A 23327-nucleotide genomic window follows, 5' to 3' on the forward strand; every position below is an offset into this window, starting at 1 on the left:
GTGTTCTAGCTTGTGCCCATTGCCCCTTGTCCTGTCGCTGGGAACCATTGAAAAGAGCCTGGCTCCGTCCTCCTTAAACCCACCCTTTAGATACTTGTAAACATTAATCAGGTCCCCCCTCAACCTTCTCTTCTCCAGGCTAAAGAGTCCCAGCTCTTTCAGCCTTTCCTCATAAGGGAGGTGCTCCAGTCCCATAATCATCTTGGTTGCCCTACGCTGGACTCGCTCCAGTAGTTCCCTGTCCCTCTTGAACTGGGGAGCCCAGAACTGGGTGCAGTACTCCACTTGTGGCCTCACCAGTGCAGAGTAGAGGGGGAGGATGACCTCCCTCGACCTACTGGCCACAGTCTTCCCTATGCAGCCCAGGATGCCATTGGCCTTCTTGGCGACAAGGGCACACTGCTGGCTCATGGATAATTTGCTGTCTACCAGGACCCCCAGGTCCTTCTCCTCAGAGCTGCTTCCCAGCATGTCTGCCCCTAACATATACTGGTGTTTGGCATTCTTCCTTCCCAGGTGGAGGACCCTACACTTGCTTTTGTTGAACCTCCTGAGGTTCTTCTCTGCCCAGCTCTCCAGCCTGTCCAGGTCACGCTGGATGGCAGCATGGCCCTCTGGAGTGTCGGCCACCCCTCCCAGCTTGGTATCATCAGCGAACTTGCTGACCATACACTCTGTCCCCTCATCTAGGTCATTAATGAATATATTGAACAAAATTGGTCCAAGTATTGACCCCTGAGGGAAGCATCCGTAGTCCCTTCTAGAGTATAATCTGCTGTGCTTCGCAGCAAATTACCAATTAGACTGTGGCAATTGGGTTGTTTCGGATTGTGTAACACGAGAATGGGGGAAAAGATTCTGTTCACAAGGTAGATTAATTCACTCTTCTGCAACCCTCCAGGTGTTGCGAATTTTTTATGATCTGAATTCTGTTTTCTGGCTGCAGCGCTGAATTGCCAGTTTGTGACAAATTTGTGGCCTGAGCGTTGTGTTTGTGTCTCATGTGAAATGTTTGTCAAGGCTGCCTCAAAGTATGGATGAATAATCAGGGTGTGGGGTGTCCTTCCCGGACCACCCCTGGGTAACAGTGACCATGGGGAGTGCTGCGGCTAAACGAAACCTTGGAATTGGATGTGTCTTTGTGAGAAAGCATCCTAACTGAAATCATGCTTGTGTATAGCTGAATTTCTGTAATGCTGGCAGTAATAATGTTTTACGCTTCTGTAAATGGAAGGAAGGACTAGAGAGTCTACGCAGTTGCTTAACGTGCAACTTAGTTTGGAATTTAAGAGACTTTAAAAACCAAACCATGCTCTCTTAAGCCTGCTGTTTGCTTTTGTGTTTTCTATGATCTGTCTCTTCTACCTGAAGTGAACTGGGAAGGCAACATCTTGTGTTGCAAGGTTAAGGGAACATCCTCATGTCCTCTTGTTTCCAGTCAAACTTTGTCTTGGATTTGCAGTCACGCAAAAGGAAAGAAATACTCTGAAAGGATCCTCCTTTAACATTTGTCCTACGATCGGAGGGTTTATTTTGCGTTAGCTAATATTTGTTTGCAAAAATGACTTTGAATAGGAACGGTTCCTGCTTTTAACTTTTATGAGCATTATTGTAGCATAAAGTTAATAAAGACTTCAGAATTTAATATGCAATCTCAAACAGCAAATATTAGCTTTGGAATGCTTAATGTTTTCTTCTTAATAAATGCTGATGTTTCACGTCAGGTGAAGCAAGTACATGCAAAGTTTTCCTCTTTGCAGTTAGTAGAAATGGTTCCCAGTGCAATGCTAATAATTGCTGTTAGAAGGCGAGGCTGGTCAAAGAGCCAGTCATGGCATGTTTCTGCCACAGAAATAGAATATATGTGGTGTTCCCACGTTATCCATAGAGCGGGGATCAGAAGGGACGGTCCAGTCCTGACACCTCGGTCATTTCTTCCTAGACTGCAACACCCAGGTGTTTGTGGACACCCAGGTGACTGGTTAGTTATGGGAGGAGCTGTTGCTCTAGAGACCTGCGTGCATCAGAAATGGTGGTTTATTCGCATTTTTAAGGTAGGGGTGGAGAATCAAATGCCACGTACTTGCGTTATGGGGATGAAGCCAGGATGGCGTTTGCCCGGTGTGCGAGGAAACTGGTTCTTGAGTTCTGTCCCAGGCCGAAGACCAGCTGCCGCAGAAGACAGCAGGGGAAGCAGAAGTGGCCCAGCTGTGCCAGCGCGGTGTCTGTCTAAGCCTTCCTTGTTCTGAATGCTGCTGCGGTGATGCTGTCTCTTAGGGATGAGAATTTTTCTTCACGTTTGACCTGTTCCTTATGTTGCATATGCTATGGATATCCACTTGAATTTTTAAGTAGTCTAAACTTGGGGGATTTTTTGTCCCCTCCCCACTTCTGTGACTGATTAGAATAAAATAGAATATTTCAGTTGGAAGGGACCTACAACCATCATCCAGTCCAACTGCCTTCTAGTGCTTGGAGCTTTTCTCATCATTCCAATCCTTGCACTTGCAGCATTCATCAACTTTATTACTAATGTAAATGGGGCTGATCTGAAACATTAATTTTTTCCCCTCTCTGCTTGCTTAGGCTGGGCAATCGTGTTAGTTTGTGTCCTGTCACACGGGATCAGATCATCTGTTGCGATGGGACAGCCGTGGAGTCTGGGTGCTGAAATCCAGAGGTTTTACAGTGTGCTCAGTGTTCACTTTGCTTTTAAGGACTGTTTAATATTTGCTTTTTGTCTTCTGCCCTTAGATGAGGGATACGACCTGTCTGTGTGAGCCCCAACATAACGCTCTCTAGCTCTAGCAATACCCACACTCACGCTGAGAAAAATCACCAGTGGGATGAAGCCCTGAGTGTTTCGGTTCCAATATGCTTGTTTGCAACTTCCTTTCCAATTCTGCTAACACAGACTGTGGATTTTTGGTTTGGTTACTGCCATGTATGCCAAAGGAAATTTTTTTTATTATTATTTTCAGTGGTCTTTTCTGAATAGTAGGTTGCGTATGCAGGGATTTTCTGCGTTACTTGCCACTCTATGAACAGCTCTGGAAGATGGTTTTGTCATTAAAATTTTAAATTAAAATTTGTTCGTTTTTCTACTCACTCCTGAGAGCTAAAATAAAAAGTCTGCATTTCTGGTGATTTCAGTGCAGCTTTAAATTTTTTTTTTTTTTAATTGTCTTTTATACATTTGCCTTGGACTTGATTTGAACAGGTCATATTTGCCACTGGACTGAAACAAGCTAAAGGTTAAAAATTGAACTTTTTCTGATGTAATCTCTACAATTTTTAAACGTATTCCTATATGCCATATATCGGTTCCTTTGTGGGTTATACTATATTTTAGGTTCTCTGTGTGACTGTAAGACAAAACCTTTCTATTATGCATGAATGCGATATATAGCATTTTGGCACTAGAAGGTCTCCAGGCAATGAGAACACGCTTGTTATCCCTCCCCTCTCCCAAAATCCTGGAATGTTCCTGCTGGTGTTGGACTGCATGCAAAAGGAAATTGCGTACGACTAAGAAAGTGATAGTAATTCTTACGGAAAGATGTAGTGCCTTGCTAAAAGGCTTTCCATTTGGTCATTAGGCCAATGTACTGGTGCTTCTGTTGCTAAAAGTCTGATTATTTTTAGTTGCGTTACTGGGGGGAAAAAATAGGTAGAACACTGTAAAATAGTCCTGTGGGCATTAAATAGAATTTAATCTGAAATTAAAAGCATAATGTCTCTACTTAGGGTTCGTCTTCCCTCTTATTCTCTCTCCCATATAGCTGAAAGTAGATGCTTAGGAAAGAATATAAAACAAAACAGCATCTGTGATGCGTCCCCCAGCTTCTAAATATTTGAGGCTTACAGAATTCTTAATGTTTAAAAACCCTTAATGGATTTCTTACCTGTGTGAACCCATCGGACCTTCTCCTCTGGTATTTTTTCCATTTAGGACGGTGAGGGTGAGTTGTTCCAAACGTCGTATTACCAGCTGGTTTTAATGGGTGGCCTGGGTTTAGGTCTCGTATTGAATTCTCCGGCGCAATCATTAATGGCATTTTCCTGTGGACAAAATTACTTATTTCCTATGCTTTGGGTCTCTTACTGTCTCAGCCTTATTCTGGAGAAGCCAGGAAAAATATGTTTATTTCATCTCAGATAAAAATATAAAAATCTTGGATAATCATAGCTTTGAACTATACAAAAAAAATCTGTCTTGCATTCAAGCCTTTCACTTCTCAGAACATTGTAGTGAACCACATGCTTTGCATTTAGCCTGAGATTTAAAAAAAGACTTAGACGGTAGGCAGCTTCTGTTCCATCTTTCCTAGAAATTTGGTTTGTGCTTTATTTTAATGTATTATCTTAACCTTTTCTTAGGGCTTTTTATATTGCGTTTTTTTTATACTTTGTAAATCAAATGGCAAGTTTAAGTTGACTGGTTCTGACATCTGCAATTCCGTTTGCACTTGGCAAACAGCCTAGTCGTAATTCTGACAGTCAAGTCAAAATACGTTTTGACGAGAAGTGGCTGCATTAGTTTGGTTTACCGTGTGGCGTACTCCGGCTTAGTCTTCTGAACTGTGGCTGCTTAAGTCTCCCTCCCTCGTTCCCCATGCAAAAATAACCTTCTTTAGATTGTCTGAGCGGTGAAGCCTGTTCTGCTCTCTTCTCTTGTTACTGGTGTGTTGCTAATGGTTAAAAGTGCTGAAAGTGCTTCAGTTGGTGTCCAAGAGCACTTCCCTTAAGACCACATTGCTGACAGCTAGCCTCAATCCTTCTTTTCTAATTGGCATTTTGGCATCTCTTCGGAGTACGGCTTAATTCTTTTACTGCTAAGCTCCTTTTCTTCCTTCCTTTCAGACGGTTTGGTTCCTAGCTCTGTTCCTGCGTGTTTCCTCTGACCAGCAGCTCGCGGCAGCGGTGCCTGACGTCTGTTCGACTGGTGTTCCTTCTCTGCTTGTGTTTTCTGCCCTTCCTTCCCCCAGGCAAAAACCAGTAATTTGATCAAATTGCCTGTAGGCTCATAACAAGCGCTCAGTGTGTGGTGTCTGTTTTTCCCTTCTGAGGAGGTACGATGCTGGAAGTCTTTGTAAAACAAGTTGGTAATGTTTATTTTCTTTTTATTTATGTATTTTTCTCACCAGCTTGCTTTCTTTCCAACTTCTAGCTGGATACAGTGCCTTTGTTGAAGCGTTGCACATGCTGGAATTGCCTGTCCCCCTGATGTATTCCGGGATGGCAACTAGGTGACGACAGTTGAGGATGACCCTGACTGAAAAACTGCGCGAGAGGATATCGCGGGCGTTCTACAACCACGGGCTGCTGTGTGCTTCCTACCCTATTCCCATCATCCTCTTTACTGGGCTCTGCATTCTGGCCTGCTGGTGAGTCACACGAAGTACTTGTTGTCACAGGGTTCTGCTGCTTTGTGGGGTTTTCAGAGCAGTGCCATGAACCAGTTCAGGTTTCCCTGTTTTGTGGGCTATCCTAGAAGCTTTTTTTTTTTCCCTTTTATTAAATGTAGTAAGCTTTTGTTATCTTTTTGTGGGGGACAGAAGAAAATACAGGGATGGAGTACCTGTGTGTGGTTTAACAAGTTAATAATAAAAACTGAAAAAGTGAAGTAAGTAAAGCAATAAGTAAGATAAAAGTAATCCCCAAACACCTGGTGGGGGACTCCAAAGCCATAAATTAAAAATGGGGAGAAGGAAAGTTGATCTTTGTCTCCATACTTGCCTATTCTGTTCTCCCTGAAGCTTGTACTCTTCTTTTGCAGCCCTTGCCTTGGCGTGCATGTATTGTTCGTTCTTGTAAATTCTCTGTTCTCCTTATGGACTCTTCTTTGGATATGAGTTGCAGCTGAATATATTTTCATGATCAGAAATGTTACGTGGGCCTCTCAATCATTTCCAGTGAGGCATTATTATTACTGGAGCTGAGAAGATTTTTGTGCTCAGGTTTGGGCACCGACACATGCAGAGACGGATTCTGTCATCGAGGTTTTAATTCTAAGTATCTTGCCTCTTTTAGTGGAAATAAACCCTCTGTGATGATGTACTCTACTCCTCTGTGCTCCACCTGTGTCGATATAGATACAGACTTATATTTTTCTTCAAGCATCACTGAGAATAAGACAAATTTCTTTCACATCTACTGTTGAAAAATATTATTGAAGTGATTATTTTCATGTCTTGAAAACCTGTGAGATCACTTCTCCTGCCTGTGACTCCTCAAGGTTGTGAGCAACAATCGAGGCATTACTTTCCTGACTTCACTGCTTCATATGAATTCTTTTAACTGTCAATGAGAATAGTTTTATTTTCAGATCTCTTGTTCTGTAGAAATAGAAGGGTCTACAAGGTCCAAGCAAGTGGCTTCTATGTCCTGTTTATCTTTGGTATGGTTGCGATCTTGTCTATCTTTTTGCTCTATCCTTTGACTTCAGCTTTGCTGGATGCTGCTTTCACATGTCATGCCTGCGTTTGCCAAAACAGAGTTCCACCGTGAGTCCTGAATTGCTGCGCCACAGCGCTCTTGCTGGCTAATTCCTTCATCAGTGCTTCCAGTGGTATCAGGCTCCTTTTTTCCGTTACCTTTCAGGTGCGGTTGCTGGGGTAAATGCAGGAATGCAGGACAACTGCTTCAGTAGAAAATGTTTATCCATACCAAGGTTGTGTTTTGTGAGGGATCAAAGCAAAAACTGCAGGCTTGCTCCCTTTCCTAAATTTAGGATTTCCCAGACAAGAGGAAATCTGATTTAGGATTGCTAGCAGCTGTCCTCGTTCTTCTTGGGAACCTTGTGCCCACCAGGTCAGAACTTGTCTGTCCTGTCTTTGTAGTCGTATGTTTAGAATGGTGTGAATTAAGGTGTTTCCACTAAGTCCCTGAAGCTTCAAACCAGGTTGTCTTTGGCAGATTAGCTGCTGGTCATTGTGTATTTGTGGAATTGTCTTCAGTGGTGTTGGTATTTGAAGATTCTGCAGATACTGGTTTCCTTTAGACTGCAGAAACTTGGCTAAGGCATAATCAATCGTAAAGTGAATAGACTATGTTTTCTTTAATGAGTTTCAGTAACTCATTAGAAACCCAAATAATGGCCCTAGGAGAGACAGGGGTTTAAAAATACTGTGACACCCTTTGAGAGCAAGAGGACTGCAGCAAACAATTGAAGTGCAGCGTGGGTAAAGTGCTCCCTCTTTAGAAGCAATTTTTGGGGATGTATCCCAGAGAGGTCGTGGAGGCTTCATTGTTGGAGATGGTCAGAAGCCATCCGGACATGGCCCTGAGCCACCTGCAGTGGCCGGCCTTGCTCCGAGCAGGTTTAGCCTTGCTGACCTCCAGAGCCGCCTTCCAACTTCAACTGTCTGTTGTTCTGTCTGTGTGCTTTCTAGTCTGCCTGTGAGGTTTATCAAGGAGCTGTGCAATGCAAAATGATTTAGGTGAATTCTTTTTAAGTTCCCTTTTCAGTTCTCCAGCGTAGGAGTCGTGTTGCTTTATCAAGGTGTTGGCAGTACCCCCTTCCCCCCATGCTTCCTTCCTTCCATCGTCTTTTTCCAGGCTGAAAAAGGAAGCCTGGGGGAACACACGTCCTTGCTATCAAGTGATTTGAGAGTAACTCCTGTTTTCTTGGGGCTAGGTAGCTTTGCAGTTACAGCCCCACATATTGTTCATTCATTTAAAACAAGAAATAAAACTTATTATATCCACTTACAATGAAGCTACATTACCAACTGTATCGTATTTCAGGTTCATTGGCTTGTACTAGAATTTGGGCATATTCTTGCGAGAGCTCAAATTCAAGGGCTGCTCTCTACAGCGAGCACTTGATAAATATCATTAAAAGTCTGAGAGATGCTTCCTCCTCCTTTGCTCTGTGTGGAATAATATGATATTTGTGGTGTGTGGCTGCACACAGTTGTTAGCTCTGTGGCTTGTGCAACTATAGCTGTTGAAAGCTAATTCCCTAAAAAATGAGTAGGGACTACAACTGTGTAAACATGGAGCAAGATAGTCAGTAACTTTTCAGACTGTACTGCACTAGAATCCTTCTAAGGAAGTCTTTTCATCGGATTTAATGAAATGTTATAGTTTTTTGGAGGGGCAGGGTGCCAAGGCCAAAGAAAGGACAATAATTTCTTTTTTTAGTCAGGATACCTGAATATATAAAATGGTATGAAATAACAGGGAAACAGATGCGATCAACACTCATCTCAATGACTGCTGGCTGTCTATGGGGTGGGGCAGGAAACTTCAAAAGTATTGTAATAATTATTGAGGAAAATGAATTTTTAGCGAATATACTAACTCACTTTAGGTGGAAGTTAAGTCCTGGAACTATGTCACGTGGTGGACATTTAATTCGTTATATGCTTGCCCTATTATTTAGTCTTTCCTAGGCATCTGCTATTGGCCGCTGTAAGAAATAGGCCGCTGGGCAGATGGACCCTTGGTCTGACCCAGCAGAGCGAGCTGGTGTAGATTTGTTTTAAATCACGTCCATCTGAACTTCAACGCGGCCCAGGGCCGGGTCCTGCTCTTGGGTCACCCCAACCCCACGGACGCTCCAGGCTGGGGGCAGGGTGGCTGGAGAGCTGCCCAGCGGGAAAGGACCTGGGGGTGTAGGTCAACAGCAGCTGAGTATGAGCCAGCAGCGTGCCCGGGTGGCCAAGAAGGCCACCAGCACCCTGGCCTGTGTCAGCCACAGTGTGGCCAACAGGAGCGGGGCAGTGATGGTCCCCCTGTCCTGGGCACTGGTGAGGACCCACCTCGAGGGCCATGTCCAGTTTTGGGCCCCTCACGCCAAGAAAGACACGGAGGGACTGGAGCGTGTCCAGAGAAGGGCACCGGAGCTGGTGAGGGGTCTGGAGCAGGAGTTTTGTGAGGAGCGGCTGAGGGAGCTGGGGGTGTTCAGCCTGGAGAAAAGGGGGCTGAGAGGAGACCTTCTCACTCTCCACAACTCCCTGAAAGGAGGGGGTAGCCGGGGCGGTCGGTCTCTTCTCCCAAGGAACAGGTGATGGGACAAGAGGAAGCGGCCTCAAGTTGCGCCAGGGGAGGTTTAGGATGGATATTAGGAAACATTTCTTCCCAGAAAGGGTCATCAAGCGTTGGAACAGGCTGCCCAGGGCCGTGGTGGAGTTGCCATCCCTGGGGGTATTTAAAAGCTGGGCAGATGTGGTGCTGAGGGACATGGGTTAGTAGTGGCCTTGGCAGTGCTGGGTTAATGGTTGGACTTGATGATCTTAAAAGTTCCCTTCCAACCTAAATGGTTCTATGATTCTATGATAGCCTTCCAGAACACAAAACTGGCAGCTGTGGAGCATGACATCATGTGGGTTGGGTGCTGTCTGCTGGAGCTGCTGCAGACCATTGCTTACAGGAGCTGTTGGATGGCCACCTCCTGTGGAAGCTTCTCTTGGCTGTGGAGAAGAACTCGCTGATGGACACAAAGTGTCACATCTGCATTTCTTCCTGCAGTCATATTGTGAGGACTCTGAGTAAGGGTCTTTGGCAGCCATTGACTGCTGGGATTTAAGTTGTACTCCTCAGAAGTGTTCCATTTTCTTGGGACAGACCTCACTGATTCATCTCATCTACCTCACTGCAAAAATGGTTGAGAAATGTGCTGAAATTTGGAGAAAGAAGCTGGTGGAAAGAATCAAGGCCCAGCTTCGGAGTAGAAGGTCACTTAGGCAATATTTCTGTGCGACATGATTGATAGAGAGACCCTCAGCACTGTTTGCGTAGTGATGCAGATTAGTGTTTGAAACAAGCATGGACCAATTAAGTTATTAGTCTTTCTAATGAGGAAAGAAGATACACAAGTGATCCCGTGGTTTCATACTGACTTTTATCAACAGGATCATCCTTGATGTTGCTGAGAAGATTAGTCCCTGTCCCTGAAGAAGTGGGTGGAAAAAGAAGAAGGTAGTAGAGTGAAAAAGAAGCATTCTCTATTCTTCAGCCTTAAACATGGTTAATAAATAAATTCTGTTGTTAAAGCAAGCAAGGGTGGATCCTACATAGAATCATAGGGTTGGAAGGGACCTCTGGACATCATCTGTCCAACCCCCTGCCAGAGCAGGGTCACCCACAGCAGGTGGCACAGGAACGCGTCCAGGCGGGTTTGGGATGTCTCCAGAGACGGAGACTCCCCCACCTCTCTGGGCAGCCTGTGCCAGGGCTCTGCCACCCTCAGGGGAAAGAAGTTCCGCCCCACGTTGAGGTGGAACTTCCTATGGTCAAGTTTGTGCCCGTCACCTCTTGTCCTGTCGCTGGGCACCACTGAGAAGAGCCTGGCCCCATCCTCCTGACACCCCCCCTTTCAGTATTTATAAGTGTTGATAAGGTCCCCCCTCAGCCGTCTTTTTTCCAGACTGAAGAGACCTAAATTCCTCAGCCTTTCTTTGCAAGAGAGATGTTCCAGTCCCCTGAGCATCTTGGTAGCCCTTTGCTGTCCCCTCTCCAGCAGTTCCCTGTCCTTCTTGAACCGGGGAGCCCAGAACTGGACCCAGTGCTCCAGGTGCGGCCTCCCCAGGCCAGAGCAGAGGGGGAGGATGACCTCCCTCCACCTGCTGGCCATGCTCTTCTTGATGCCCCCCAGGATGCCATTGGCCTTTGGCCACAGGGGCCCATTGCTGGCTCATGGGCATCCTGTTGTCCCTCAGGACTCCCAGGTCTCTTTCCACCGAGCTGCTCTCCAGCAGGTCACCCCCAACCTGTCGTGGTGCAGGGGGTTATTCCTCCCCAGGTGCAGCACAATCCATTCAACACATCCTGAATTCTTGAAAGGGAGAGAGGTTAAATGGAGTTTTCCCTTCTCACCAGTATGCACGTAGAATCAAGGAGAGCTTGTAAAATTCTGCTTCAGAAGAAATTAACTCAGTTGTTCTTTTTTTTCCTCCCCCGTGCCTCAGTAAAACATGAGCATCTTTGTGTTTAGATAATTTTTCTTAAAAGTTGAAATAAATTCTATAGTCCACAGCTTAGTGAGCATCACTTCTGGTTCTCAGTCAAGGTGACAGCAGTTAACATGCGGGTGTCACTCCTGTTGTAAAAAGGTCGGGTCTCAAGCACCAGGCAGCACAGGCACCGCAGAGTGTCTGTTGCAGGTTGTTTGAACATATTCTGTCTTAGAAGTAATTTGTGTAGACACTATTTTTAACGTGTCTTAAAGACACAGCACATCTATTTTTGTTAGTAAATTAATATTTAAAAGCAAAAATACTTATGGCTCCTTCTTACTCCATAGTTTTAATGGAAGTCTGAAAATCCAAGTTAGTCTTCACTTGGGGGAGGGTTTTCTGCTAAACTAGCTATTGACGGGTGTAGGGCTTGTTAGTTAACATCTTGTTTTACTATATATCCCTTTGTAGGTTATACTAATTTTCATCATCCCCCTTAAATGGAGCTGCATTAAGAAACATTCCTGTCCTTTACAGGGGCAAACTTACCTGAGTGCTTCCGTTTTTTTTTCCTCCAGTAGAATGGGAGTGCCACTTAAGCCTCTCTAGCACAGGAGTAGTTCCTCCTCCCCAGCTCGGAGAAGAACAGACGATACCTATAAATCTGGTAATCAGGGTAAATTTGAAACTCCTGGGTAGTTCTGAAGCATAGTTTTTAGTTAGAGTAAGAATTTAAAATCAACCAGTCGACTCTGAAGCAGGCTTAGGAGGATTACACACAAGGTGAGTCTTTGCAGGGGTTCGTTATTTGAGCGAAGCACTACGTTCTGCCGCTAAAGAACCATAAAGCTGTCTGCAACCAGAGCCCTTTTGTGTGTTGTGCCTACGTATATTTCTTTATAAAAGAACATTTCACAATTTTACAGGTTTTTATAGTATCTTGTGTGATAACCAGAGTCGCTGAGTTGCTGTCAGACTCTTCATGTTCCAGATCCACAGGGAAGAGAGTCTCCTGTGGGACCGCATGATGAAACTGGCAGCAAGTTCTGTGTAACGAGACCTCTCTTCTGCTTCGCAGAAAAAAGGAAACTGGCAGCACAGAGCAAAGGGAATCTTTACTTCTGCAGTGCAGATTTTTGGAGGGCCCTGTCAGTGGGAAACAGGGCAAAGCAAACATCATTTATTCAGAAACAGGTATTGTTTGTGCACTTACCGAGGCTAAAAAGGGGACTGTTGCTGCCAAATATCTGGCCTTCTCTACCCTCTGGCAAGACCCTTTTAATCAGATTCCATATCTCTCATTACCAACGAGTTTTTAGGTTGTTCTATCTTTGTGATACTTTAGGCTGGAAATAGACTAAAAGCTTATTCTAGAGTGTGCAAAATGGAGGTGGCTGTTTAAGGCAATATATCACCACCTTCCCTGTTACCTAAGACCTGGCTGCTCTCTACTTCCCTTCATACTCACCAGCCAAAGACTATTCTGGGGTGGCGGACATCTCCGCTTTGATTCTGAGAAGGAGGAATACGCAGTTGTAGGGTTTGCAGTTCCCTTGAGTTGCCAGCTGCCTCGGGCTGACCTGGCAGTTCTCCACTTTGGCTCTCTAAGCTGTCTTGAAAATATGTAAAGTAGTTGGATGAGCGTTTTCGCTTGAACCTACCTCACGCTTGGTAACTAAAATTTATTCTTGCTCAAATTCAGCAATACCAATTTATAGATGATCTATTTTTCTTTTATTTTTGCAGAAGGGTGTCAGGGTGCACTGTCACGTGAGCATCTAAAAAGAGCCCTTCTCAAAACCAAAACATCGTTGAGCTTTCCTGTCATCTGTTTTGGATCCTACTTTTCTTCCCTCCTTTCTTTATCCTTTCCTTTCGGGTGTTCACCTCTTTCCCCGACGGTAACAAAATCTCTAACAAAGACAAATGTGAGGAGAATCAAACCTGAGCATTAGAAATCCCTTCCCTCTAATGCACTTGGAGCGGTTCTCGTGTTTATGTGGTGCACATGGAAGGGACCAAGGCCTGTCACGTCTCCCAATCCTTGCAGCGTTCAGTGGCTGCGGCAAGCCAGGATGCTTCTGACAGCTCAGCAGCAGGTCTTGGTTTGGTTTCTGAAGTTTCTCTTTACTTAAAAGATGCTCTAACATTGGTGTCTGCAGTAGTAGGTCTAGCGAATTGCTCTGTATCACTGGGTGGTTCTTTCTGTGCCTTTTTTGTCTCTGCTGTCAGTCTGTCTGAGGTGTCACTGACTAGATCAGCTGGTACCGCATGCCTGTATAAGGCTAATTCAATTCAAGAATTAATGTTTTAGCATCTTACTGAAATGATTAAGTATAATCTCAAGTGCGTACTTTGTGTCGTCTTCCATCAGACGTTCTCAAAACCTTTCATAAACATGAATCCTCAAATATTATAGTGATATAAGTAAATATATGTCCCTGCTTCCCTTATGGGGACATACATTTATGCTGTAGTTGGCTCAAGATGAGGGAGCTTTTGATGAGAGTCCTGATAGTAAGTCTTGTTCCTGAGCTCTGCTGCAAAACAGTACCATGAGCAGTCTACCCTGTCTAGATCGTGTTGTGATAAGGGCTGTAGGACCTAAACATAGGTGTGTACAAACTAGAGGGTCTGTTTTAGCCTTTTTAACTTTTTAAAATGAATTTCCTGCGGGGCCTTTTCTCTGAAGATAGCTGCTGAAAATCAATTATAATCAAAAATAGTTCCAGGGGTTTTTTTTGGTGTGTTAGAAAGCCCTGTTCCTGATGGGTGCGCATCAGTGTCTTCTAATACCACAGCTGCCACAGCTCTTCTAGTCTCAGTAAATATAGAATCATAGAATGGTTTGGGTTGGAAGGGACCTTAAAGACCATCCAGTTCCAACCTGCACCTCCCACTAGACCAAGTTGCTCAAAACTCAGTCCAACCTGGCCTTGAACCCCTCCAGGGATGGGGCAGCCACAGCTTCTCTGGGCAACCTGGGCTGGGGGCTCACCCCCCTCACAGCCAAGAATTTCTTCCCGATACCTAAACCTACCCACCTCCACAATATGCAGATAATATCACTGAAGACAAAAGCTCTTGCTCCCGATGAACGTAATAACCTATGAGAATAAAGCCATGACTGAAAAGTGTTATGCCTCACTGTCCTTAGCAGTAATTAGTGTAACAATCAGGACTCATTAGCTTATAGGGAAATGAAAAGAATTATGTACTACTTGGCAGTGTGGCTTTTGTTGACTGAGCAGCCTGGAAGTGTAGAAGAAGCCGAAGGAGCCCATCGGTGTGACCTGCAGAAAGCTTCAGACTGGATGGAGAAAATCCAACGTTGTTTTGCATCACGGGAGCAAGAGGCGAACAGTTTGAATAACCGCAGTGGTAGATGCTGCTCCCCTTCCTTGCCTGCGCTAGGCAGGGATTAAAAATACAGATGGGAGGGAGCATAAAGATCTCTTCCTACAGCATAAATCCTGTTCCTGAGTCATGATTTAATCAAATTGCAGGGAAATGCTGAAGTTCAGGTATTGACAGATCTACCCTGACGGCAGGCCTGAAGAGAACGATGGAATATGGGAGTCTCGGTTGCCTTGGTTTGCTGACAGCTGCAGTAGGATATAGTCCTCAGCAACGCACAGACATCTCCAGATTATTTTTTTTCTTCTGTCAAAAAGTCCCCTTTTGTTTTCCCCCTCGTTTTGTTGCCCTTGAGTTTTTCAAGAAATGCTGTTTACCCTTTCCTCTGTTGCATTTGCATGTACTTTCAAACTTTTGGGGCAAGTTTGAAAACGCTAACATGAAAAATAAAACCCAACAAAACAAAAATCTTGGTCATTCAAAAATGCCATTAAGGAGCTGTGAGTTGCTGTGTCCAGTATTCTGGGAGGTGGCTTGACTTCCAGGATGGGAGTGGTTTGTTTCTTCCCCTCTACAGAAAATTAAACTTTTTTTTTTTTTTTTTAACAACAGAAAAAACAAATATGGGGTTCTCAGCTAACCTTCCTCTTAGCTGCCATCAAGCGGCCTGTTGTGTCTTGCATCATTCTCCAAGGTCTCGTGTAACCCCGAGCCCACTGGAAGCTGTGTACAAATTGCCAATGTTTAGATGAACTTTCCTCCTTCCCAGCTTCTCAGGTAGCTTCCGTAGCTAAAGCCAAGGCTGCTGTCAACAGGCGGTACAGCTGTGGGAAGAAATCCTTCGATAGCTGAGGAGTTGACACACATCTCCACTCCACTCTGGCAGCCGGCATGTTTCTTGGCAACGAAGTGGTTTTATTCAGATGTAAATATACTAATGTCTGAGAACCAACATGGTGGAGCAACTGACAATCATCTCTAGAGGCTATTTTTTTAAAAGCATAGAAATACTCTTCCCCCCCCAAGTTTTTGTGGTATGTAAACTGGCTTGTTAAGCCCTTCCTTTGTGGCCTCAAGCACAGAAAGGGAATGGCAGAATCCAGAATTGCTTGATGTGACACGCTCAGTTCTGGCAAAACATCTGTGATTATGGCCAGGTGGTTGTTTTGCAGACAGCTGTGGAGATTTCAGGTGCTTCGCCTTCCACAGCTGTTCTACTGCAAGTTGCTGCTCCCACAGCTCTGCCAGCGGTTCACGTTAACTCCCTAATCCACGAACAGGGGCAAGATCTAGTTAACATCGCTGTTAATGACCTGGATGAAGGAGCAGAGCGCTCACCAAATTTGTAGATCATACCAGAGGTGGGAGAGCACGGTTGCCATTCAGAGATGCTTTGGCAGGTTGGGAAGAAGGACTGAGGGGAACCTCGGGAAGCTCAGCAAAGGCAAACAGGCAAATGCAGAGCCCTGCAGCTGGGATGGAATAAGCCCTTGAAGGCTGGAAAGAGCTTTGCGGCAAAGGACAAGTTGGACATCGGTCAGGCAACGTGTCCTCGCAGAAGAAAGGCCAACTGCGCCCTGGGCTGCACTAGCAAGTGTGGCCAGCAGGGTTGAGGGGAAGGGAGTCTTCCTGCTGTTTGTCCCTTGTGAAACCACAGTCCTGCGTCCAGACTGGGGCTCTGCAGTAGGAGGAGGGCATTGATGTACTGGAGCGCATCCAGCGGAGCCGTCAGAGTGGGGAGCTGTGGTGTATAATGGAGAAGGAGAGGCTCAGGAGGCTGAGTATCTGCCCTACAACGACTTTCTGGGAGGAGGTAGAGGAGGTGGAAGAAGATTCTTCTCAGGTACGCAGGGGAAGGACAAGAGGCAATGGACAGATGGGAAACTCTGATAGATCTAAGGAAAAAAGTCTTCATTATGAGGGTGATGAAATGCTGGAATAGGTGCCTGGAGAAGCTGTGGGACCTCAGTGCTTGGAGATACACAAGCCCAGACTGGACATAGCTCTGGGCAACCTGCTCTTGATCGCCCTGGCTTGAGCAGGAGTTTGCACTGGAGCCCCCCCAGAGCTCCCTTTCACACGGGGGTTCCGTGATGTCTGAAGGTCACTGCTCAAAGAAGGGCTAACCCCAACGTTAGGCTCAGAGCCCTGTCTGGTTGGCTTTTGAATATTTCCGGTGATGGGAAGTCCGCAGCTACTCTGGACTCTTCCAGTGTTTGACTGCTCTCATTGTGAAGAATCTTTTCCTTTTATCTAATTGGAATTTCCCTTGCTGAGCTTGTGCCCTTTCCCTGGGTGCCCCTGAGACAAGCCTGGGGTCATCTTCACGGTAACCGCTAATTAATTAGCTGAAGGCTGCATTTTGGATTCCCTCCTCAGTCTCTTCCAAGCTGGATGAGTCCAGTTCACCCACTGTCTCCTTTTGCCCCACGTTCTCCTGCTACATCACCGTTTTGGTGGCCTCCACTGGACTAGCTGTGGTAGCACAAGCTGGTGAGGCTCTGGGGGTCATCTGGTCCAACCCCCCCTGCTCACGCTGGGTTTGGGGGTGCTGTACTGGATGAACAGGGTGAGGGAGGGTGGCTGCTTGCTCCCAAGGCTGGATGTGGGCGACTGGGATGAAGGGAGGGATGCGGTCATCTTCTTGGGAGGTAGCTAAACTAGGGAAAAGTACTTATGAAATGTTTGGCATCCAGGAAAGCTCAGTGTTTCCATCACCCTTCGCTTGGTGCCGTAGCTGTGACCTCTGGCAGTGGTCACACAGAATCACAGAATGGTTTGGGTTGGAAGGGACCTTAAAGATCATCTAGTTCCAACCCCCTGCCTTGGGCAGGGACACCTCCCACCAGACCAGGTTGCTCAAAGCCTCATCCAGCCTGGCCTTGAACCCCTCCAGGGATGGGGCAGCCACAGCTTCTCTGGGCAGCCTGTTCCAGTGCCTCACCACCCTTACAGTAAAGAATTTTTTCCTGATATCCAATCTAAATCTACCCTCTTTCTGTTTGAGGCCGTTACCCCATGTCCTACCATCACATTCCCTGATCCAGAGTCCCTCCCCATCCTTCCTGTAGGCCCCCTTGCAGGGGCTGGAAGGGGCTCTAACGTCTCCTCAGAGCCTTCTCTTCTCCAGGCTGAACACCCACAACTCTCTCAGCCTGTCCTCATAGCAGAGGTGCTCCAGCCCTCTGGTCATCTTCGTGGCCCTCCTCTGGCCCTGCTCCAACAGTTCCGTGTCCTTCTTGTGCTGAGGACGCCAGAGCTGGACGCAGGACGCCAGGTGGGGTCTCCCCAGAGCGGAGCAGAGGGGCAGAATCCCCTCCCTCGCCCTGCTGGACACTCTTCTCCTCATGCAGCCCAGGATGCCACTGGCTTTCTGGGCTGCAAGGGCGCATAGTGGTCAGGTCTTCACCGTGGACCGTGGAGATCAGACCGTCAGCAGCATTGCTTTCGGCCTTCCCCACAGCTTCTGGACATGGAGGCTTCCCAATCAGGCGCGGCCCCGGGCACTGCTTGTTCCGGCGTATCTGACAGTAGCCTGGTCCTAGGAATGAACCTTCAACCGGAGAATCATCGCTTCTGAAGCCTGAGCTGCTCCACCAGTGCTGGTGAGGCAAAACCAGCGCATCCCGTTGTTGCTCCTGTAACGCGCTGGCTGTTTAGATTCAGTGCCTCTAAATGAGTTAAGTTGTATAAAAGATTATTGTTCTAACTCCTTAAAACTGACAGGCGGTTGCACAGGGAAATCCACCTCGGGGTGACCATGTCATACGAATTTAAAGTGTTTTCCTTAGGTTTCTGGACACGCTCAGTCATCAACATCACAATCATTGAGTGGAAAAATCATTCTTCCTCGGTCACCTGTTCAACTCATTCTGCTTTGTTTATCACATATACTCGATTTTTTTATTTTAATTTACGTCTGTCTCGGCCTCAGTCGGGGCAGGATGATTGCAGTGTGTATCTCCCCCAGGCTTTTGTTTTCAGCGGATCATTTGTGACAAGCAGGTGCTACGTGTCGTTTAGAAGGACCAAAACTGATTGCTGATTGTGAGAGAAAAGGGGATGTGCTGAGTCTCCAGATTGTGCCTTTTGTTGGGCATTTTCACCTCCGATGTATTACGACATGGTTTTATTATTCCTTTTTCTCTTCCCTCCCCTTGCACAATGAAAGGATAATAATAATTAGATGTTGTATTTTTGTCAGACTAATAAAATAGCAAATCCGTCAAGCTTTGCTTCGGATTTCATTGTTCTTTTTCAGCCTTTTGTTGTTCAGTCTTTAGCTGTTGCTTGCCCCCTCCATGGCCTTTGATGATTCAGGCGAATCTCTAACGAAATGGGCAGAGTATTGCAGGAAAACAATCCCAAGAATATTTATTCTGGCAATACTATAAGAAAAGTTCATCTATTAATGGGAAAATATGTCAGAAATGTAAGGCCTGATAGATTGTCGCGCATCAGGCAGCTAAAAGACAGAAGTTATATCGTCAGAAAGCCCGGGAAATTCAGGTCTCTGGTTCATTTTGGTGCTGAGAATTCCAGTTTGTTGGTCGATATCTCTGTGACAGCAGTCTCGCTTTTCCCACCAGTTCAATTCTGATACATTTTTAATCACTTTCGAGAACCTCCGGAGCTAAACCCAATATTTTAAACTCTCTCAAACCGCAGTTTCTCAACTTTCAAGTAGTTTGAAGTCTTTGTTGTGGGGTAGCTGCTGCAATCATCTGGAGATTGTAGTAGCAAAAAGATAAATATCGCATAGCTGGTTTGGTGTCTCATTGCCGCTATTAAAGGTGCATTGAGGACCAATGAAGTTAATGACAGATATTGGAAATAGTTTAAATCTGAAGGAGGAAAATGGGGTGATTAGTATGGGGTTTAGGTCAGGAAAGCTGCCGTGTGAATACAATGAATGTCGCATTTTTGTGTGGGCCGCAGAATAGTTGAGACCTGGCTGTACTTAATGTTTTTAGCCCTACTGACTTTCAGGTGACGGAGAGTAATCCAGGTGAGCTCCTGCAAGAACTTCCCTTCTTTTTCTCCCAGGACTTTTAGTTATCCCTTTCCGAGGGAGAACGACCGATTATCGCTTGTGTTGGGGAAATCCATCAAACAGTTCCTATGAGAGCTAAAGCCCTCTTGCATTGCAGCTGTGTCTCCTGTCCTGCGGAGGTTGGATTAACCTGCAGTGGGCTCATTTTCCATGACCCATTCATGTTTTTGAGCTCTTCTGTCTAAAAGCCTAGTTAAAAAAAACCAACCACAACGTTCCTTGCTCGTGTCTTAACCACAGTTACCCGCTGCTGAAGCTGCCGCTGCCTGGAACGGGACCTGTGGAGTACAGCACCCCCGTGAAGGATTACTCCCCACCCTCTCCGGACGCGGCTCTGCAGCAAGGGGATCTCGGCGAGCGTCCCGACTGGGTGAGTCCTGGGTTTGTCGGGGGGAGGTGAGATGGTGAAACACTCCCTGCTGCGTTACTTACGCTTTACAACGGGAAATATTTCTGGTGACATGTTGCTTCGTGTAATTGCTGAGTTTAGGCTGTGTTTGTCTTGTATTACTCTATCAGAAAAACAGATAGTAGGCATTTGGAAGAGCTGGAAGCTCTGAAATGGTGTTTAAGAGCCTATTTTTCAAGGATAACTTTATCTAAGGCAAGTAGTACACTTTTTAAAGCATTATTAAGTTTTAAATAAGTTTAATGATGGGTTCTGGGAGGACAGACCTCCTACTGACACACACGGCTCCACGTACCTGCCCTTGGCCTCCTCTGAAGGCTGAGAATAGGATTTAGTCAGCCTTTACTGCTCTAACTGTCTGTGGAGATGCTACCAGTAATTCCGATGGCGATTATGGTGCTGTCAGCCTCTCCGAAGGGATCTGGATTCTGGCTGTCAACCAGCTTATCTTTTGAAGACCACTAACTAGCTGTCAGAATGGGAATGTCTGGCCTGGAGGTGGGAGGCAGACTGTCCGGCTACTCAGCGCTTGCAATTTTCTCTCCTTTGGCTTTAAAATATCGCGTCTAGCAGGGTTTTTTTTTTTCTGATGACGTAGGTAGTCTAGGCTTCACCTCCAAGACATAGGCTTTTTTCTTAAAGTCGCAATCAAGAGTTTTTCGTTTGAATTTGAATTTCCACAGCCAGAGACTGTGGAGCTAGCTACTATAGTGTGGTCTAGGGAATGTAGGGATGCTTGAAGAACCTGGTGAATTGAGTATAATCTAAAAGTGGGGTTTGGTTTTGTTTGTTCGTTTGTTTTTATTTGGCTGGTATGTATCATGCAGGTAAACTAGACTTATAACCTTATGTTAAGGGTCAGGAATTGACTTTCTTTTTGCATGAGCAAACTGCAGCCCTGATGCTTTCCAAGAAGGCTGATAAACTGGTCCAGGAAATCAGGAAAAAATTCTAAAATGATGCTTTGTAGCCTGCATTGTTCTTTTTCATTGTAGGGTCTCTCTTAAGTACAAGTTACCTGTTGGCTTAATGCTCTTGATGCCTCCAGCTCTCTCGTCCATGTGTGTTCTTCTCACTGTGATTGAAATCATTTGCAGCCTTCTACACTCCCTGGTGCCGCTGAGAGCTTTGTGCACTACGCTGTTCACTCGGGCTGCTGCTGGCTGATTAAATCTTCCCTTCTGCTTTGTTGCCTCGTTCAGCTAATAAAGCACAAAAGTTCTGGCTGCCGCAGCCTGTCAGCGTGGAATGCCCAGAGCAGGGTCAGCAGCCTGGGCGCAGAGACCAGGAAGATTTAAATGGCACACAGCAGAACCGGCACAGGTCGGGGGAACCGCAGCGTCATGAGAGGCAGTGGGTCCCTGCTCCTGCCTTTCATTCCAGTACCAAATTCAGCCGGAGCTGGGAGCCTCTGCCTCACAAAGAAACGCAATAGACTGGTGCCAAAATGGTCAGTGGCATTTTGCCTCTTTGAGAAACAGACTCTTTTTGTTCTTGCTGGGTTAGTACTGTCATGTTTCACCTCTCGTTTGGGAGAGGAAAATATAGTCTGGCAAACCCCTTCCTGAAAAGTTGCCAAGCTGTGGTCTAATTCTGCTGAGCAGCTTCCCACTCACCGTGTGTTTTCATTCTCCCTCTGATTTTCCCCACAGTATGTTGGTGCTCCTGTGGCCTACATTCAGCAGATCTTTGTGAAAGCTACCGTCTCCCCATGGCAGAAGAACTTCCTGGCTGTTGATGTGTTCCGTTCGCCCCTCTCCCGCGTCTTCCAGCTAGTGGAGGAGATTAGAAACCATGCCCTGAGAGACAGGTAATGACTGTTCATTAAAGTTTGTGTAGAAGGTGGGCTGACCCGCTGTTGCACACACCCATCTTCTAAATTACTGCCTCCTAAGTCTGATTATTAGCTCGGAATTTGGAAGATTCTCAAAATTAAAAGAAAACGAGAGATCACTGTTAACAAGTGACATCGTATCCATCCTGCGCGTGCAGCGGTTTAGCTTTTGTGCTGGAGAACTTGCCTGTCCCCTAGTCACTGGGAATTGTCAGGAACCTTCCAGGCAGAGTCCTAGGCAGAGGACCGTTACAGCAGATAGCGGCGTCATATAATCCCTTCATAAGCGTGCAAGCTTCGTATTAAAGAAAGTTCATTTGACCGCACCATGGCTATTGTTGAAGCTCTTCTAGAATTTCTCGTGGTCAGGAACCTTCTGCTGACTTTCCACTTTGGACCAGTTTATACCTGCTTGTTTTTGTCCTGACACGCTCTCTGTACAAAAAGAGCTTTCCTCTGCTTCCAGATATTTACAGGGAGAACTTGTATTCCCTACCCCAAATCCTTGTTTGTTAAGCTGAACGTTATGAAACTCTTGGCTTACTCTGCTAAGACGGCTCTGTATTCAGTTTGTCATCCGCGTTGCTCCTCTTGGCACTGGTGTTAGTGTATCATTCCTGAACGTGGGAGATTAGAACTGTACACAGTATTCTCAGAGAAGTCTCATTTGTGTGCTATTTTCCATGGAAATGCCTTTCCTGACATGTAGTGAGATCGCAGGTCCCTTTTTCGTGGCCAGCCACATCAATTTTACACATTACGAAGTGATTGATCAGCAACGCCACGTCCCTCTCTGTCATTTCCACCTGATGAACTCCCATGTTGTAGCAGAGGCTCTCGTTAGTCCCCAGGTGCGTGGTCTTGCACTTTGTACTGTTAATAGAAGGGTGATTGAATTTATTACAGCCCTCCCATCGTCCATTTCGGATATTCCGTTCCTTTTCTGTATTAACGGTGTTTCTGTATTTTGTGTCATTGGCAGACGGTCCCTATATCTTATTCCAACGTTATTAATAAAAATATATAATAATCCTGGTCCTCCGAACTGTCTGTGAGAAATTCCACTTTGTTTTCCTCAATACCGGTGGTTCCCCTTTCAGCAGCCCCATGACCATTTTCCTGTTAACCTCCTTCTTTACTGCGTGGCGGTTTTTGTGCTAACTTCGGTCTTTTCCTGTGCATTTTCTGTGTGGTGCGGCATCAAAAACTTTACTGGGGCCCACGTAGATGAGATCTGCTGTGCTTTCCCCATCCAAGAAGTCAGGCATTTTTAAAAACAGAGTGCTCAGATTAGTTTGGCGTATTCTCTCTTTGTAAATGAAAAATACATTTTATTAACTTGCCTCTGCTTTTTTTTTTTAAATAAGTTTTTGTCTAAGGACAGAAATGCTTTCCTCGTTGTCTGTCTGTGTTCAGTGAGAATAATGCTGCTGAGAACAGGCCAAGTGTGGTGAAAAATGGTGAGATTAGTGTCTTTGATCATCTCCTAGCTTGTCGGCCAGGAGCTTTCTTCATTCCTTGTCCTCTGACTCACACGGGTAGGGAAGATTTACTGCTTGTTCATACTTCCTTGACAGTATCCTTCATTGCTTCATTTTTGAGAGTGTCCACTTCGCTGTTCTACCTGATGATTTGTCCTTTTTTGGTTTTTAAAACCATTCCTTGCAAGCTTGCTGCCTGCTCGCTCTCTGGTAATATTTTAGAAATGCCATTTATGCCGTTAAATATCTTGCTGTTTCCTACCAACTCACAAAGCCTTGGCGCTGGCAT

At 45.7% G+C, this 23327-nt stretch overlaps 1 protein-coding gene across 2 annotated transcripts in view; it reads left to right on the top strand.

Annotated features, from left to right (window-relative positions):
- SCAP (SREBF chaperone) overlaps positions 1-23327 on the top strand; it is a 68671-nt gene that overhangs the window by 16243 nt on the left and 29101 nt on the right. The window contains exons 1-4 of one of the 2 annotated variants that reach the window (XM_063324196.1): positions 4514-5072; positions 5171-5387; positions 19555-19684; positions 21376-21533. In XM_063324196.1, coding sequence (XP_063180266.1) covers positions 5266-5387; positions 19555-19684; positions 21376-21533 — 410 coding nt within the window. In that variant the 5' untranslated portion in view covers positions 4514-5072; positions 5171-5265. Of the gene's footprint in view, positions 1-4513; positions 5073-5170; positions 5388-19554; positions 19685-21375; positions 21534-23327 lie in introns of those variants that run through there. The other variant, XM_063324195.1, reaches the window with a different exon arrangement.

Source organism: Chroicocephalus ridibundus, chromosome 2, assembly GCF_963924245.1.
Source record: "Chroicocephalus ridibundus chromosome 2, bChrRid1.1, whole genome shotgun sequence".
In the NCBI taxonomy this organism is placed as follows: Eukaryota; Metazoa; Chordata; class Aves; order Charadriiformes; family Laridae; genus Chroicocephalus; species Chroicocephalus ridibundus.